Genomic DNA, 17,398 nt, shown 5'->3' on the forward strand with positions numbered 1-17,398 from the left:
AGTAGTTTGGTAAGATTGAAACTGAAAAACCATCGAGGAGCTGAGAAATATCTGAGGAATACTGCTGAATAAGGAACACCATGGGCAAAGTGTCTTATGATTAGACTGCAAGAGTAAGCGGAAAAAGGAATCAAAAGACATGTTTAAGCCTTGGATTTATCCAAAGGGTCTTAAAGATTAGCCTTTGAGGGATTTATAAACACATCAAGTGGTAATGAATGTCAGGAGGGAGCCAATAATTGACATATTGTTTGGGAGAAAAATAAAAGAAAACGTAGTCACTCAGTCCTGTCCGATTCTTTGGGACCTCATGGACTGTAACCCACCAGGCTCCTCTGTCCATGTCTAGGCAAGAATACTGGAGTGGGTTGCCATTCCCTTCTCCAGGGGACTTCCTGATCCAGGGATTAAACACAGGTCTCCCTCATTGCAGGCAGATTCCTTACCATCTGAGCCACCAGGGAAACCTTCGTTTGGGAGGACTAAGTAGCAATTAATGATTAATCATTTCTTATATGGTCCACATTATGTCATCATATGTTTAACAGTTTTCTCTAAGCTCTTGCACACTTTTAATTCCCTCCTAGAGACAAACGGTTCTCTCTCTTCTTATCTCACCTTCAGGATCAGTTTCTCCCAACGGTATTTCTGATCTTAACTGTTTCTCACTATCTGACTTCTATATTTTTACATGTGCCTCTCTTCTTTTCAAGAGTAGGGTGATGATGACGATTAATGAGAGTTTGGCAGGGGATTTCATTCTGGTGGGCTTCTCCGACCACCCACAGCTTGAGAAGATCCTCTTTGTGGTTGTGTTAATCTCCTATCTCCTGACACTGGTAGGCAACACAGCAATCATCTTGATCTCTTGTCTGGATCCCATGCTCCACACACCCATGTATTATTTTCTTACCAATCTCTCCTTAGTTGATCTCTGCTTTACCACCAGCATTGCTCCCCAACTGCTATGGAACCTCCATGGTCCATACAAGACAATCAGTCCTACGGGCTGTGCCATTCAACTCTACGCATCCCTGGCACTGGGATCCACTGAATGTGTTCTCCTAGCTGTCATGGCGTTTGATCGCTATGCTGCTGTTTGTCGACCACTCCATTATGCCACAGTTATGCACTCACGACTTTGCCAGTCTCTGGTAGGAATGGCATGGTTGAGCGGAGTGGGAAACACCCTAATTCAGGGCACCATCACCCTTCGCCTGCCCCGTTGTGGGAACCGCAGGATTTACCACTTCATCTGCGAAGTGCCTGCCATGGTCAAGTTGGCCTGTGTAAACATTCATGCCAATGAGGTCCAACTCTTCATGGCTTCCTTGGTGCTTCTCCTCCTCCCTCTGACACTTATCTTGATCTCATATGGATGCATTGCTCAAGCAGTAATGAGGATCAGGTCAGCTCAAGCCTGGCGAAAAGCCCTTGGCACTTGTGGGTCTCACCTCTTGGTAGTAACTCTCTTCTATGGAACCATCACAGCTGTCTATATCCAACCCAACAGTTCTTATGCTCACAGTCAAGGGAAGTTCATAACCCTTTTGTATACTGTTGTGACTCCCACCCTTAACCCTCTCATTTACACTCTGAGAAACAAAGATGTGAAGGGGGCTTTGAAGAGGCTGCTACAGAAAGATAGAGCACAGCAGAGTGAGAAACTCTGGTGAGGTAAAAGTAGAGATGTGGCCTGACTAAGGCTGAGGTGCCGAAGGAAAGATACACCAGAAGGCATTATCTGGAGACAGCTTCACACATATGCTGCAAAACCAAACCTGCAAGACTTTCTAGAGAACCCATGAGCCTGAAATTGCTTTCTTTCATTTCCTTATTTAAAGTACTTGAGGATAAACTGTCTAAACAGACATCTTTGTTATCTGTCAGTCAATAAATTACAAGCATGACTTACTATTTCCAGAACCTATTTTCTTCTCTCTCTGTCTTTCTCTTAGGTGAGTCTTGGCTTAGCCTTGTTAAATGAAATCAATCTATTGGTTGGTTCCTTTGTATAAATAAGCAGTGTGATACTCACAAGCTAGGTGTTTTTAAACCTAGTAGTTTTACTACTACTAAAGAGTAGTAGTAACTACTCTTTAGCAGCTTATTTCTGGCGGTCTGCTGCAATAGTGCCCATTGGATCCCACCCTTGGACCTTGGACCTTGGACCTTGGACCTTGGAAGCGTGTAGTTTGAAAATCCACCTTAACTGCACTGAATTCCTTGACTCTGCAACTCACCATCCCTTGGCCATTCTGTTTAAGTCTGCTGTTTAATTGTTCTCATTCTTACATTCTAATTTGAGCTGTTGTCAGGTTAGCTTTTCCTTGATATTTTGATTGTCCATAGAAATTGTATCCACACTGGTGCCAGAAATGGTGGATTTTGAATTTTCATGTTGCATTTAGATGATTAAATGATTTCTATCAAGTGACAGATTATAGGATCCAGTCCCTGCCATGTGAAAATTGACAGGGCATTTAAATCTAATTTTTATAAACAAGCTAGTCTTTTAATGGAAAACTGAGGGAAACCAATGCCATTATTAAAGGACATGGATTCTGAGAAAAGAGAATGTCCTGTCAAATTCAAAAGAGAGTCGTGATACCTAAGATTTCTCACCAATGAGGCCTCTTGAGACATCTAACAATATTTGATTATATGTCCTTATTTCTTTTTTCTTTACTATGTAGCAATGCTGTTTCTACTTTAAATCATTTTCTACTACATTTACTTATCAAATATTTATGAATTGATAAAATTTCAATTTTAATAAATATATATGTTTTTAAGTAAACAAATCAGTATTCCTTTTCTTCATGCAGAGGGAGATAATTAATTAAAATATAATTTCTTTTAAAATGCCATGGTGTTATGGCTGATTTACAAAGATAAGTTATGTGCTATATCAACCTAAAGCAAAAGAAACTTAGACTTCTAAGATCATGTATCATTTTGCTTTAAATTATGAATAGACTTTTTAGAATTTTTTTTGCTCAAATTGTAACTCCAAGTTAAAACATATTTTCTGAATCTGATTAATGGCTTTTATTATTGGCTACATGATAAAATAAAACTGTGTCAAGCTGCATTATTTTTGAACAATTTTAAAGTTTTAAAATCTGATATGTAATTATGTATGGAAAACACATATGTATTATCATTACTTAAGTTTATTCTTTTGAAATGTTAGACTGCTTAATAATTTTGTCATTAAAAACTGCTCTATATATTTCTCTTTGTAAGAATGTTAGCATAAAGTTCTAGTTATACAATCTTGACATAAAGAAGAAAACACTACACATGACTGTCACCTTGATGATTAATCACAAAAATAAAATAAAAACACATGCAACCATTTCCCAGATATGAAACTTGAACATTATACACTCTCCAAGCCCCTCCCCATTCCAATTCCATTCACTATCTAATTTTCTTGCCCACATATAATTAGTACCCAGATAGCTAAAAACAAAGTTTGTTTTACATGTTTACAAACTTTGCATAGATTCAATAAAGCAGTACATAGTCTTTTCATTTCACTTGTTTGTGAGATTCATCCACAACATTGCATGTAGCAGTATTTTGCTTTCATTGCTGTATAGTTCTATATTATGAATATAAGACAATTTATTGATTATTTTAACTACTGAATATTTGATCATTTCTATTTGGTTTTATTATCAGTACTGCTTGTATGAGTGTTTTAATTTAAATATTTTGATGAGTGTATCTAGGAATAGAATTTCTAAGTAATATGGTATGCACATGCTAAGCTTTAGTAGGTGCACTGCCTAATAGTTTTCAGGTGGAGAAACCATTTTAGACTCCCACCAGCCATGTATGAGAATACCTTCTGCTCATATTTTTTAATCACACTTGGAGGTATTGGTCTGTCTTAGTTTAGGTATTCTGGGAATCTTATAGTAGTATTAAATTGTGAGTTTAACTTGCATTTCCATGATGACTAAAGTAGTTAAGCATCTTTTTTGTATATTGATTGGTAATTTAAGAATCAATTTTTGTGAAGCATCTATTCAAGATTTTAGGATTATGTTAGATTATCTGCTTTTTCTTCTTTTTGATTTGTAGATGTTTTTATTTTCTGGTCTAACTTTTGCTGTAGTAAGTTTATAAACATATTTTCCTGCACTATGGTTTGACATTTCACTTTCTTAATGGTATCTTGTGATTAGAAAAGTTGCTAATGAAATCTGATTTATCAATGACTTCCTTATATTAGTGCTATTTATGCATTATTTTTTTAAAAAAACTTTTCTTTCCAACCTCCAAATCATAAACATGCTCATCAGTATTATATTCCGATGGTTTGACGTTTTGCATTCACATTTATATTCTCTAAAATAATTTTTGTGAGAGAAATGTCAGTATTTATTTTTTATGAATACCCAATTGACAAAGCACTATTTAAAAATTACTGTTTCTTCTCTTCTCTTCAGGACCAAGTTTGTTATAAATCTAGTGTCTAAAATCATGTGGGTCTCTTTCTGGATTCTCCATTGTGTTTCATTATTTTCCTTGTCTATTCTTGTGCCCATAAGACATTTTATTAATAATAAATCTTGATATTAAGATTCCCAAGTCTTTCAAGAGAGGAAAATTATAGATCTCTCTCTCTTTCTCATGAACGTAATGAAAAATTCTAAGCAAATTATTAGCATTTGAATCTAAAATATAACAAAAGGAGAATAGATTATGACCAAGGTGATTTTATTCCAAGAATTCAAAGTTGTATTAATGTTGCAAGGTCAATCGATAGAATATGCTGTATTAACAAAAAAAGGGAAAAAAAACCATAGGATCATTTCAATAGGTGCAGAAAATTCCTTTGATAAAATTCAACATCCATTCAAGCTAACATAAAACCACATTTGACATACTAGCTTTAGAAGGGAACATTATTAATATGATAAAGTGTAGCTATAAACGTCCTACAAGAGAAGATCACTACTTATGTCTAACAATAGCTAGCACAATTTGAACAGCCAATGAATGCTGGTTTAAAAGGAATTAAATCTTAAATTAGTTTAAACGGAATTAAACTATGTCCAAATTCATAGTTAAAATGTGTGACCAAGAGACAAAGCCCAAAATACTGGACCATATATGCAAGGATATTTGAAATATTTAACATCTTGTACCTCTCAAATGCATACATCAAATACATATACATATTAGAAAAAACAAGGAAATTTCTATTTTTATAGTGCTAAAGTATGTGAGGTTTTGAACAGAGGAGGAAGAATAAATTATATAGGTAAAACTTAAAAGAAGCTAGCTCTAGAAAGGCCACAGACTGGGAGAAAATATTTGCAAAAGAATCTCATAAAGAACTGCTGTCTAAAATATACAAGGAAATAGTAAAACAACAATAATTAAACATTTCGATTTAAAAGATGGGCCAGAGAGTTTGACATCTCATCAAAGAAGGTACTCGGATGGTAAATAAGCATATGAAAAGATGCTCCATATCACGTCATCAGGGAAATGCAAATTATGCAAATTAAAACAATGAGATACCACTATACACCTACAAGCACTGCCAAGATTCAGAACATTGACAACACTGAATGCTGGTGAGCATGTGGTGCACCAGAAATCCTCATTCATTGCTGATGGGATTGCAAAATGGTACATCCACTTTGGAAGATAGTTTGGCAGTCTCTTGCAAAATTAAACATATTCTTACCCTATGACCTAGCAATCATATTCCTTGGTATTTATGCAAGGGGGTTGAAAACCTATGTTCACACAAAACCCTGCACATGGATGTTTACAGTAGCTCCACTTGTAAATGTCAAAACTTGGAAGCAACCAGATATCCTTCAGTAAGTGAATAAATAAATGAAGTGTGATACTTCCAGGCAATGGACTCTTATTCAGTGCTAAAAAGTAATGCACTATCAAGCATTGAAAAGCCATAGAAGAAACTTAAATGCATATCAGTAAGTGAAAGAGGTCAGTCTGAAAAGGCTACAGCCTATAATGATTCCAACTGTATCATATATGGAAAAGGCAAAACTATGGAGATCGAAAAGATTAGTGTTTGCCAGGTGTTAGGGTGGAAGGAAAGTGAATAGGGAGAGCACAGAGGATTTTTAGGACAGTGAAAATATCTTGTATGATACTTCAATGGTGGACATATGTCATTATAAATGTATTCAAACTCATAGAATGTACAACACCAAGAATGAACCCTAATGTAAAGCACGGACTTTGAGAGATAATGATGTGTCAGTATAGGTTCATTAGTTAGAACGAATGTAGCACTCTGTTGTGGGATGTTGATAGTACGCGAGGCTTTGTCTGTGTCATGGGGGGCGGGGGGGTGGGGGGTGGTGGTGGGAGGGAGGTGAGGCAGATATATGGAATATCTCTGAACCTTTTTCTTAAACTTGCTGTCAAACTAAGTGAAAGTGAAAGTCGCTCAGTCCTGTTAGACTCTTTGCGACCCCATGAACTATACAGTACACGGAATTCTCCAGGCCAGAATGCTGGAGTGGGTAGCATTTCCCTTATCCAGGGGAATCTTCCCAACCCAGAAATTGAAGCCAGGTCTCCCACATTGCAGGCTGATTCTTTAGCAGCTGAACCACAAGGGAAGCCCCTGTAGCTAAAACTGCTCTTAAAAAATACTCTGAGAAAAAAAGATGATAGGCATTTTATAACATCTTCAAGCAACTCACTTCCATACTCTTTAGGAGAAATAAACTATATATCCACTGCTGAAACATTATCTGGAAAGAACAAGGGTACATCACCATTAATTAAATGACCTATTGCATTACAATCTTTGAGAGTGGATTTTTTTTTTGTACTTTGTGCTAAATCCACTCAGTCTGCTTTTTTCTCCTATGTTTCCAATGTGAACATCACAATTTGCATAAGAAGGTAAGAAATGATGTGATGACTATATAGTGACATGTATCCAAGTAGGAACTTCTTTCAGATATTTAGGTTATTTTCAGAGTACATCCAAGAGGCTCTTGACTGTTTCAAGCCCTGACACTGTTGCTGAGAGGTAGGCTTTTCATCCAGACTTCCTTGGTAGCTCAGCTGGTAAAAATTCCTGGGTCAGGAAGATCCCCTGGAGAAGGGATAAGCTACCCACTCTGGTATTGGGCTTTCCTGGTGGCTCAGACAGTAGAGAATTCACCCACAATGTGGGAGACCTGGATTCAATCCCTGGGTTGGGAAGGTCTCCTGGAGGAGTGGCAACCCACTGCAGCATTCTTGCCTGGAAAATCCCCATGGACAGAGGAGCCTGATGGGCTACAGTATATGGGGTCACGAAGAGTTGGACAGGAATGAGTGACTAAGCATAGTACAGCATAGGCTTTTACATCCAGTAGTTATTACATAAAAACAGAGTTTGTAAAACATGGGTTTAGGGAAATACAACCTTGTAAAGAAGCTATATGATTTCCTGCATTTCAATTTCAAGAAAATATAGTTTTCCCATTTGGCCTGCTAAGAATAGCTATTACAATGCTGATAAAGATGATTGAGCACCAAGAATAAAATATATACTGTCTGGGCAACAAGATACTTTTAGATAAAACACCATTACTGAGAGATGTACACATTCCTCGTATGTTCAGTTCAGTTCAGTTGCTCAGTTGTGTCTGACTCTTTGTGACCCCATGGACTGCACTATGCCAGGCTTCCCTGTCCATCACCAACTCCCAAAGCTTATTCAAACTCATGTCCATTGAATCAGTGATGTCATCCAACCATCTCATCCTCTGTTGTCCTCTTCACCTCCTGCCTTCAATCATTCACAGCACGAGTCTTTTTAAATGAGTCAGTTGCAACAGGTGGCCAAAGTATCGGACTTTCAGCTTCCAGCACCAGTCCTTCCAATGAATAGTCAGGACTGATTTCCTTTAGGATGACTGGTTGGATCTCCTTGCTATCCAAGGGACTCTCAAGAGTCTTCTCCAACACCACAGTTCAAAAACATCAATTCTTTGGTGCTCAGCTTTCTTTATAGTCCAACTCTCACATCCATACATGACTACTGGAAAAACCAAAGCTTTGACTAGACGGACATTTGTTGGCAAAGTAATGCCTCTGCTTTTTAATACGCTGTCTAGGTTGGCCATGACTTTTCTTCCAAGGAGCAAGCGTCTTTTAATTTCAGGGCTGCAGTCACCATCAGCAGTGATTTTGGAGCCCAGAAAAATAAAGTCTGTAACTGTTTCCTTTGTTTCCCCATCTATTTGCCATGAAATGATGCCATGATCTTCATTTTCTGAATGTTGAGTTTTAAGCAAGCTTTTTCACTCTCCTCTTTCACTTTCATCAAGAGGCTCTTTAGTTCTTCTTCACTTTCTGCCATAAGGATGGTGTCATTTGCGTATCTGAGATTATTTCTATTTCTCCCGGCAATCTTGATTCCAGCTTGTGCTTCATCCAGTCCAACATTTCTCATGATGTACACTCTACATATAAGTTAAATAAGCAGGGAGACAATATACAGCCTTGACTTACTCTTTTCACAATTTGGAACTGTTCCATGTCCAGTTTTAACTGTTGCTTTTTGACCTGCATACAGATTTCTCAAGAGGTAGGTCAGATGGTCTGGTATTCCCATATCTTTAAGAATTTTCCACAGCTTTTTGTGATCCACACAGTCAAAGGCTTTGGCATAGTCAATAAAGCAGAGAAGTATATGTTTTTCTGGAACTCTCTTGCTTTTTTGAAGATCCTGTGGATGTTGGCAATTTGATCACTGGTTCCTCTGCCTTTTTTAAATCCAGCTTGAACATCTGGAAGTTCACAGTTCATGCACTGTTGAAGCCTGGCTTGGAGAATTTTGAGCATTACTTTGCTAGTGTGTGAGATGAGTGCCATGAGGAAAAACTTCTGTAGAATGACATGCAGAGTTGTAAAAATATTCTGTAAGAGGTTGCTAGCAGGGAAGGATAAGTGAACTAACAGTCAGAAGCACAGAGTTTTCTACAGGTATGCCCCTTTTCTTCAGAACAGTGTGGAGAACCACAGCATGCACTTGGCTCCCTGAGGAGCTTCCATTCTCATTTGATTTAAATTATATTACATATACAACAGCTACACTGACAGCATTTTAAAGAAAGTATATGAAAAGAAGAAATGAACTGCACTCTTCATGGTCTATAGGTGCATTCCGCATAATTTAGTCATTTCAAGTAGTCATTTTTCTGCTTTTTAAAGAAATCTCAAGATTGCTTCCTTAATCACCAGTTTTAGTATCATATTTGGATATTAATTTTTAAGTTTCATTAGAAAAGACAGAGTCAAAATGCAATATTTAATTAAAACCTATAAATATTCATTATCCACTTTTCAAGCTGCTTCATTATTTCAAGAGGAGAATAACCAACATTTGACTTTCTACGAAATACTTGGGTGATAATAGTAACAATCAGCCACTGTTACTTGGGAGTGAAAGGAATAATGAAAGTTGGTAAAGACATCCTGGGAGTGTGGTGTTTGAATGATAAGAGGACTACATTCTCCTAAGCCATGCTCCACCCTTGCTCTTGTTCTGTCCCCAGCAGCTTCTTTACTGCTTCCTTTACATCCTTATTCCTCAAGGTGTAGATGAGGGGGTTGAGCATTGGAGTTACAAGTCCATAGAAGAGTGCAAGAAGCTTGCCCTTCAACTTGGCAGAATTGCTCTTGGGTGCCATATATGCATAACCGCTAATGGCTGAGCCATAGAACATAATGACCACAAGCAGATGAGACCCACATGTGTTGAAAGCCTTCTTGCGACCCTCAGAAGACTGGATTCTTACCACTGCCCTAACAATGTTAATGTAAGAGAACAGGATTAATCCCACTGGGATAACTTTTATGACCACCACAGCAGCATACATCTCCACTTCATTGATCCATGTATCAACACATGATAATTGAAGCATGGCAGGTACTTCACAGAAGAAATTCTCCACCTGATATTGACCACAGCGAGGTAACAGGAAAGTCAACACAGTTTGTACCAGAGAGTTGCTGAAACCTGTTACCCAAGCCACAGCTGCCAGTTGTTGGCATAGCCGAGAATGCATGATAACTGTGTAATGCAGAGGCTGGCAGATAGCTACGTAACGATCAAAGGCCATTACTGAGAGAAGGACACATTCAGTGGATCCTAAGCCAAGGAAGATGAATAGTTGAGCTATGCAGCCTCCATAGCTGATTTTTCTCTGGCCACCCTGTATGTTGACCAGCATCTGGGGGACAGTGGAGGTAGTATAGCAAAGGTCCAAAAAAGAGAGATTAGCCAGAAAGAAATACATTGGGATGTGGAGTCTGGGATCAAGGCACGACAAGATAATGATGGCTGAATTCCCAAGGAGAGTCATTATGTAGAAAATGGAGATGACCACGAAAAGAACCATTTCTAGTTTGGGCCATTCAGAGAAGCCCACCAGAACAAAGCCCTTGGAGTGATGAAGAGTGTTATTGAATCTTCTCATTGCTGTGACTCTACTTGCTGGACACACCACAGTCAGATTTTGGAGCTTGATTAGCCTTTGCTTAGAACTTAATGCTGGTTCATGAACCTACCTGTAACAGAGGAACTGGGTAGGGGATGCTGAAACAAATAAAATCATTAATATATTTCCTTTTACTACCTAGGCAAGAAGAATGAGAGTTAATGATAATATATCTATATTTTAACAACCATATTTTAAGCCATGACTTTCATTTGGTAAGCACATAGCTAAGTCGAGGTATTACAAAAGTAAATATTGTAAAGATGTATTACACAATACTCATTGCAAAAAGAAAGTGTTGGATCTGTTAAGATGGAGAGACACCAAGACTTCATTGGAGCTTCATTAAACCTCTAATTCACTCGATATATTTTTCTAACTTATTTTTTTCTCAATTCAGTTCACTTTCTTGCTGATCTTAATACATTTATATCATAGCAGATGAAATTTATCATCTTTGATAGGCACTGTCAGTTAAAGAATATAAATCCTCCTTTTTAATTACTGTTTGTCTCCTTTCTGCTTATTGTAATTAAGTTAATATGGATAAAATTCCAAGGACCAAAGACAATCCCTTATAGAATTAATTTATTATCACATTTAGCCAAGAAATAGTTAGTAGAAGTTAACATAAGTGGGACTAAAATTTTCACTTATTTTACCTATGTTGAACACATTTTTACCAAATAGTATATATTTATCCAAAAAAGTTTTGATATATATGTCTATATATATATATATTTATATTTAAAAAATTTGTGTTTTCCATGGATGTTTTTACTATTCCCTCCATTTAGCCACACTTCTAAGGATAAAAATTCTCAAAATGGGCCGTAGCAAAGTGGAGAAAGTTGTGAAAAATATTATACAAACTCTCTGGTGTGAGTCCTGGATTAGATAGGTAGTAAATGGCCTATAATTACATAGGTAGTAAATGGTAGTGTAAGCATCAGACTCCTTGTCTCTGCCTCTGACAAAATCCTGTTTTTTAAACACTATTGTATGCAGCCACAGGATTCATGAATAAACCTGTAACATATGAATAAACATTCACTTAATAACATCTTATTTGTCACATTGGATATTAGCTAGTAAATATAAAAAAAAAAGATATGAAATCTGTTATCTTCAATTATCTGTATGCCTGGATTCAAGGATACTCTTGTCTGAACTTAGATATGGCAAAGTACATTAAGCAAAACAGGATCGTGTCCTGGAAAGATCAGTGAGATGGTTTATCAGCTAGCATAGTGAAATAATAAAATTAAATAAGAAGTAAAAGACTAGGAAGAATAAAATATTTTGACATAATTTATACATAATTACTATCCTGAGATCTAATTATTAAAAATCCTATTAAAATTAAGTCCATATAGCAAATAATTATTAATACTAAATAAAGACGCAATTTCAAAAGATCAGCATATAAATGCAAATAAAATTTCATACTGAAAATTTTTAAACATCACCAATAATTTAAAAGAATAAAGGAATGTTATTTTAAGTGATATTAAAAATATCATTTGTCAACTTCTCCTTAAGAAAACACTTGAGATATAAAATACATATTTACATGCTAGGATAGGCATTGCTGGTATATTTACATGATTTAAAAAATCAGAAAAAATAACTTTAATGTTTCAGAATAGCAAAATGTTGAATATAATTTATCTATTGATTAGATGGTTATAGTCAATAAAATTAATTACATATATGCAATGCCTATTCATCATCATAATATTTTAGTATATGAAACATGCATAATATAAAATATGACATTTTTTAATATTGCTAAAAAACATGTAAATTATGCTTACTAAAGGATGAGAAAACTACAAAAAATAATTGGGTTTGAGATTACTAATGATTTTCATTACATAATTATGTTCCACTTTTCCAAATTATATTCAGTGATTAAGCATGCTTCTTGTGTGTGTGTGTGTGTGTGTGTGTGTATGTGTGTGTGTGTGTGTTTTAGGTGTTCAGTTGTATCCAACTGTTCATGATGCCTATGGACTGTAGCCCGCCAGGCTCCTCTGTCCATGGAATTCTCCTAGAAAGAATACTGGAGTATTCGTTTTTTATGATTAGTCAAATCCATAATACAAATATGCAGAATTATTTGACAGGCAGTAAGGAAAAAAATTAAAAGCTTAAACCCTTTGGATTAGCATAGTGTCCTGATAAAATTTATACTGTTTCCATATATACATCATTCACCATTCATATTGTGATCTCTTTGATATGAATATGAGAGTCATTTTTATGGAAAGAAGAGGTCCTTCTACAGCATATGTAATCTTCTATGCATGGATGGTTATGAGGGCAGTGTAGAAAACTTTCCAAACTGAGAAGGAATCATAATGGGGCATAAGACTATGACACAGAAATGAAGTCACCAAAGTCAGAATTCAACTAATTCAAAAATTAGTCTGTGGCCAGTTGTAATGTTCACCTCTCAAAGGATATTATTCACTACTCCTTTTGGAAGGCAGGAAAGCAAGGACAGGAAGAAGAAAGAAAGGAAGGAAGGGATTCTGATTTTAATGTTTCCTGAAAAGAACAATTGCTAAGAATAGCAATTACTACATAGGGACATTTTCTGAAGACCAAGTGTCATATGATAAATATGATAAATATAAGCTGAAGATGTATTCAGAAAATACTTTTACATCCTACTTAATCTAAACAAATACCTCACAACAGTCATTCAAAACGTTTTTCCTCATGCTTTCTTAGTATATAGTAAGTTAGTATATGTTTTCTTACTGTATGCATTCTTAGAATAAAATAGTATAAAATGGAATTTTTTCTTTATCTTTGACAGAATAAGACATTGTGAACAGGAAGTATGTAATCAAATTGGTCCTAGAAACAAATACAGTATCTCTTTGTACCTTTTATGCTACCGAACTGGCATAATAATAAATTCACTGAAACTTGTGCAAGTTGCACATCAGCAAACTTTCTGTATTCTGTTGTCATGTTGCTGAGATGAATTTGTACTACCCCTAAATCCACTAGGAATCCTTTCCTGATTACAAATTACAAATATGTAGAAATATGGTTCCTTAGTAAATAGGAGCTCATCCACTTGATTATTTGGGTCATTTCCCAAAACTCTAAGATTTCTTACCAAATCTACATTGACTTGGGGCGAGAGATCAGTTCATGCTTTAGAAGGATTACTCAGCATAATTTTCCTCACCTGCCAGTGAGCTCTCCCCAAAATTAACAATCTCGGAAATTAAAAAAGAAAAAAAGTTACCCGATGGAAACTGAATACCCTATTCATTCTTACTATTCAAATATTTAAATATCATTATTCCTTTTTCTTTACCTCTAATTAATTTTATCTTTAATAAAATTATTTTAATTCCATGCCATCATTGTACCTCTCCCTTCTGCTGTTGTCTGTAGTCTCGGTCTCCACAAACAAACCTGTTGATTGTCAAAGTGGCAGTCTTCTAAGCAACAGTTTCTAAGACTAAGAATAGCACAAAGAGTAAAAGTAACTTCCCCTCTTTTGGAATCAAGTTTCCTTTTTCTCTGAAAGAAGCCTCTGCAGAGGCTCTGTGTCACTCACTTCTCAGTTTTGCTGCATTGTTCAGCTTGTAAGGTGTCTCACTCTCGCTAGTTCGTCCTAGCACAAATTCCTTGTGTCTAAATCTCATCACAATATTGACTCTCCTCTTTTTTTTATGCCATATTTAAAAGAATACAAGGATACCTAGGGTCTCCTTGTTTTTTACTCCTCAGGGAATGTAGTGACTTTGGATGGGGCATGCTAGAAATTCTGACCTTGGGGAACCAATCTCCCAGTTGCAATTAAAACTCATAGAGAAAAGTGCTTGGGCCATGGGGAAAATACAAAAAATAGCATCATAAACTGCTTACAAAGCAAGTGAATTATACATAGTTCTGCCATAGTATACACACTCATGAATCTTAAAATGAATAAGTGGTGTTTACTTTGTGCTTGAAAGTGAAAGAAAGTGAAGTGAATGCCACTCAGTCGTGTCCGACTCTTTGCGACCCATAGTCCATGGACTTCTCCAGGCTGGAATACTGGAGTGAGTAGCCTATCCCTTCTCCAGGGTATCTTGCTAACCCAGGAGTTGAACCAGGGTTTCCTGTATTGCAGGCAGATTCTTTACCAACTGAGCTATCAGGGCTTGGCAGCTTTTTATTAAAGCTTAATATGACACGCAAATTCATGAAGTGTTCCATTCTTTTTAAAAAAGAAAAAAGAAAAAAAAAAAAAAGCTTAATATGAATTACATCATTTGGTAATCCAGAGCTTCACCAATATAGTATGTTGTCAAACTTTTGGATTTATTTTTCAACCTGATAGTTAAGAAACTGTATCTTTGTGTCACTGTATTTTGTATTTCTGTTATAATGAATGAGATTGCTGTTCTTTCTGTATGTTCAGATGCTGCTGCCTATTTGTGAAAAAGCTATTAGCATTTGAAGATGTTGTTGTCCATTTTACTTTGAGTTTATAAGTTTCCTCTTGGTTTGGGGAAGCTTTTTATATATTAGGAGACTGGCCCTTTAGCAACAATATGAATATGATTTTTTTGGTTGTAATTTGTGGTCTAACTTCTCTTATTACATTTTTATTGTATAATAGTAAAACATATAGAGAAAAATGAAAAAGTCATAAATATAAGCTCAATGAATTTTTACAGAGTTGAAAGACTCCTGTGAAGTGGCACATAGAAGCAGGAGAGAATATACCCATCAGGTCAGAAGCTCCCCCTGTGTCTCTTCCTAGTCACTATCCCCTAAGACACTCTTTTGATTACCAAAACCATAAGCCTTATTTGCTTGGTTTTGAAATTTAAATAACTAAACTCATCTAAGATGTACAATTTTGTATCTCAATGTTGTGTCTGTAAGATTCATCTATGTTTTTACATGTACATTACATCATTCATTCTCATTACCAGATACTTATACATTTATGAATATAATGCAATTTATTTTTATTGCCTACATTTGGATAGTTTCATTGGAAGGCTATTACAAATAGTGTCAATATATACATTATTGGATATGTCTTTCAGTGGACAAATTTATGCATTTCTGGGGAATTTCCTGGTGGTTCAGTGGTCAGGACTCCCCACTTTCACTGCCAAGGGCCTGAGTTCTAACTCTGGTTGGGTAACTAAAATCCCACAAGCCACATGGCATAACCAAGGGGAAAAAAATCAAACATTTCTTTGGGTCTGTACTTTGGATTGAAATTTCTGGTTTAAATGGTATTGAGTATACTCATTTTTAATTAAAAACTGCCAGTAAATTTTCAAAGTTGAGCATTTATTTCCTTTATAGCCTCTTCACTTGGAAATGTCAACTTTTGGGAAAAAGTATTCTTTCTATTTGGTACATAAGGGATATCTCATTCATTATGATTAAATTTACATTTTCCCGAGGATTATGAGGACTTTTAAAAAGCTGTAACAAATATGTTTAAATTTTGAGTGGTGAAGGCAGACAATATTTATGAACATACAGGGAACTTCATCAAAGAGATGAGCATTATACAAAAAAGTGTCTAAGTATTAGATATAAAAAATATGGTATCAGAAAACAAAACACAGAGCATTCATGTTCTGTAGGATAAATCAACTCCTCTAACATATGAGTAATTGAAGTCCCATATCATGACAAGAGAAAAAAAGAATTAGAAAGATTATTTGAAAAGATAATAATGGTTTCAGTCAGTCAGTTCAGTTGCCCAGTCGTGTCCAACTCTGTGACCATGGACTGCAGCACGCCAGGCTTCCCTGTCCATCACCAACAGAGCTTACTCAAACTCATGTCCATTGAGTCAGTGATGCCATCCAACCATCTCATCCTCTGTCATCCCCTTCTCCTCCTGCCTTCAATCTTTCCCAATTGGGAAAGGGTCTTTTCCAATGAGTCAGTTCTTCCAGTCAATCCAGGAATCAAACTGTGGTCTCCTGCATTGCAGGTGGATTCTTTACCAACTGAGCTATCAGGGAAGCTGAATAATGGCTTGGAATAATACAAAATTGGTTAATAGCACACTACACATTTTTAAAATTTCACCAAAGCCAAATCTTGATAAATAAAAATAAAATTAATGTAGTCAACTTACATCTAACTGATGAAAACTAAAAACAAAGAGAAAAGCTTGAAAGAAGCCAGAGAAAAAGAAAGATTGAATACAAGGTGATAGTAATAACAGTGAGTGATTTATTATCAGAAACAATGAAAGCCAAAAGACAATAAAATGTCATATTTAAGGTGTGGAAAAAGCTATCAACTTAGAATATTATATTCAGTGAAAATTATCTTTAAAATTAAGGCAACATAAGACATTTTCAGATTTTATAAATGTTTAAAATAACTCATCTGCATGAGAAAAGCTGTACAAGAAAAGTTCAAGAAGCCTTTCAGGCTGAAGGGAAGTCTGAAAATACAGAACAAATGAGATACACAAGTATTAATATGTGGATAAATATATCAAAGATTTGTCTGTTTTATGTACGTATGTATGAATCGGTTTAAAGACAACTGACTGTTTAAAACATAAAAATGTGTGTGGAAAATGCACGTGTGTTATTTGGCATATATTGAAATAAAATCTATAGATGACAATAAGAGCACAAGGAAGAGAAACGACATGGAATTATATTGCTTTAGTTTTCTTTTATTGTTTCTGGATTAGAATAAAATGGCTTGATGGTGCACTCCTATCAGTTAAAAATATGTACTTTAACCACTAAAGCAACTTGAACAACAAAAAAAAGACACAATCTAAGAAGTTAATAAAGGAGATAAAATGAAATAATAAAAAAAAATGAATTCATACAAAAGAAGGCAACAAAGGAGAAATAAAACAAAAACAGAAGAAT

General features: G+C 35.7%; 2 protein-coding genes across 2 annotated transcripts; one reads left to right on the plus strand and one right to left on the minus strand.

Annotated features, from left to right (window-relative positions):
* The first annotated feature begins 722 nt into the window (after positions 1–722).
* On the plus strand, positions 723–4,762 carry LOC122429243 (olfactory receptor 2G3-like). Its single transcript, XM_043449480.1, has 2 exons — positions 723–1,638; positions 4,731–4,762. The coding sequence occupies exons 1-2, from the start codon at positions 723–725 to the stop codon at positions 4,760–4,762; spliced, it is 948 nt and encodes a 315-aa protein (XP_043305415.1).
* Positions 4,763–9,524: 4,762 nt separating this feature from the next.
* Positions 9,525–10,487, minus strand: LOC122429571 (putative olfactory receptor 2B8). Its single transcript, XM_043450003.1, has one exon. It carries the CDS (start codon positions 10,485–10,487, stop codon positions 9,525–9,527), a length of 963 nt encoding a protein of 320 aa, XP_043305938.1.
* Positions 10,488–17,398: the final 6,911 nt, after the last annotated feature.

Source organism: Cervus canadensis, chromosome 28 (assembly GCF_019320065.1).
Source record: "Cervus canadensis isolate Bull #8, Minnesota chromosome 28, ASM1932006v1, whole genome shotgun sequence".
Lineage (NCBI taxonomy): Eukaryota > Metazoa > Chordata > Mammalia > Artiodactyla > Cervidae > Cervus > Cervus canadensis.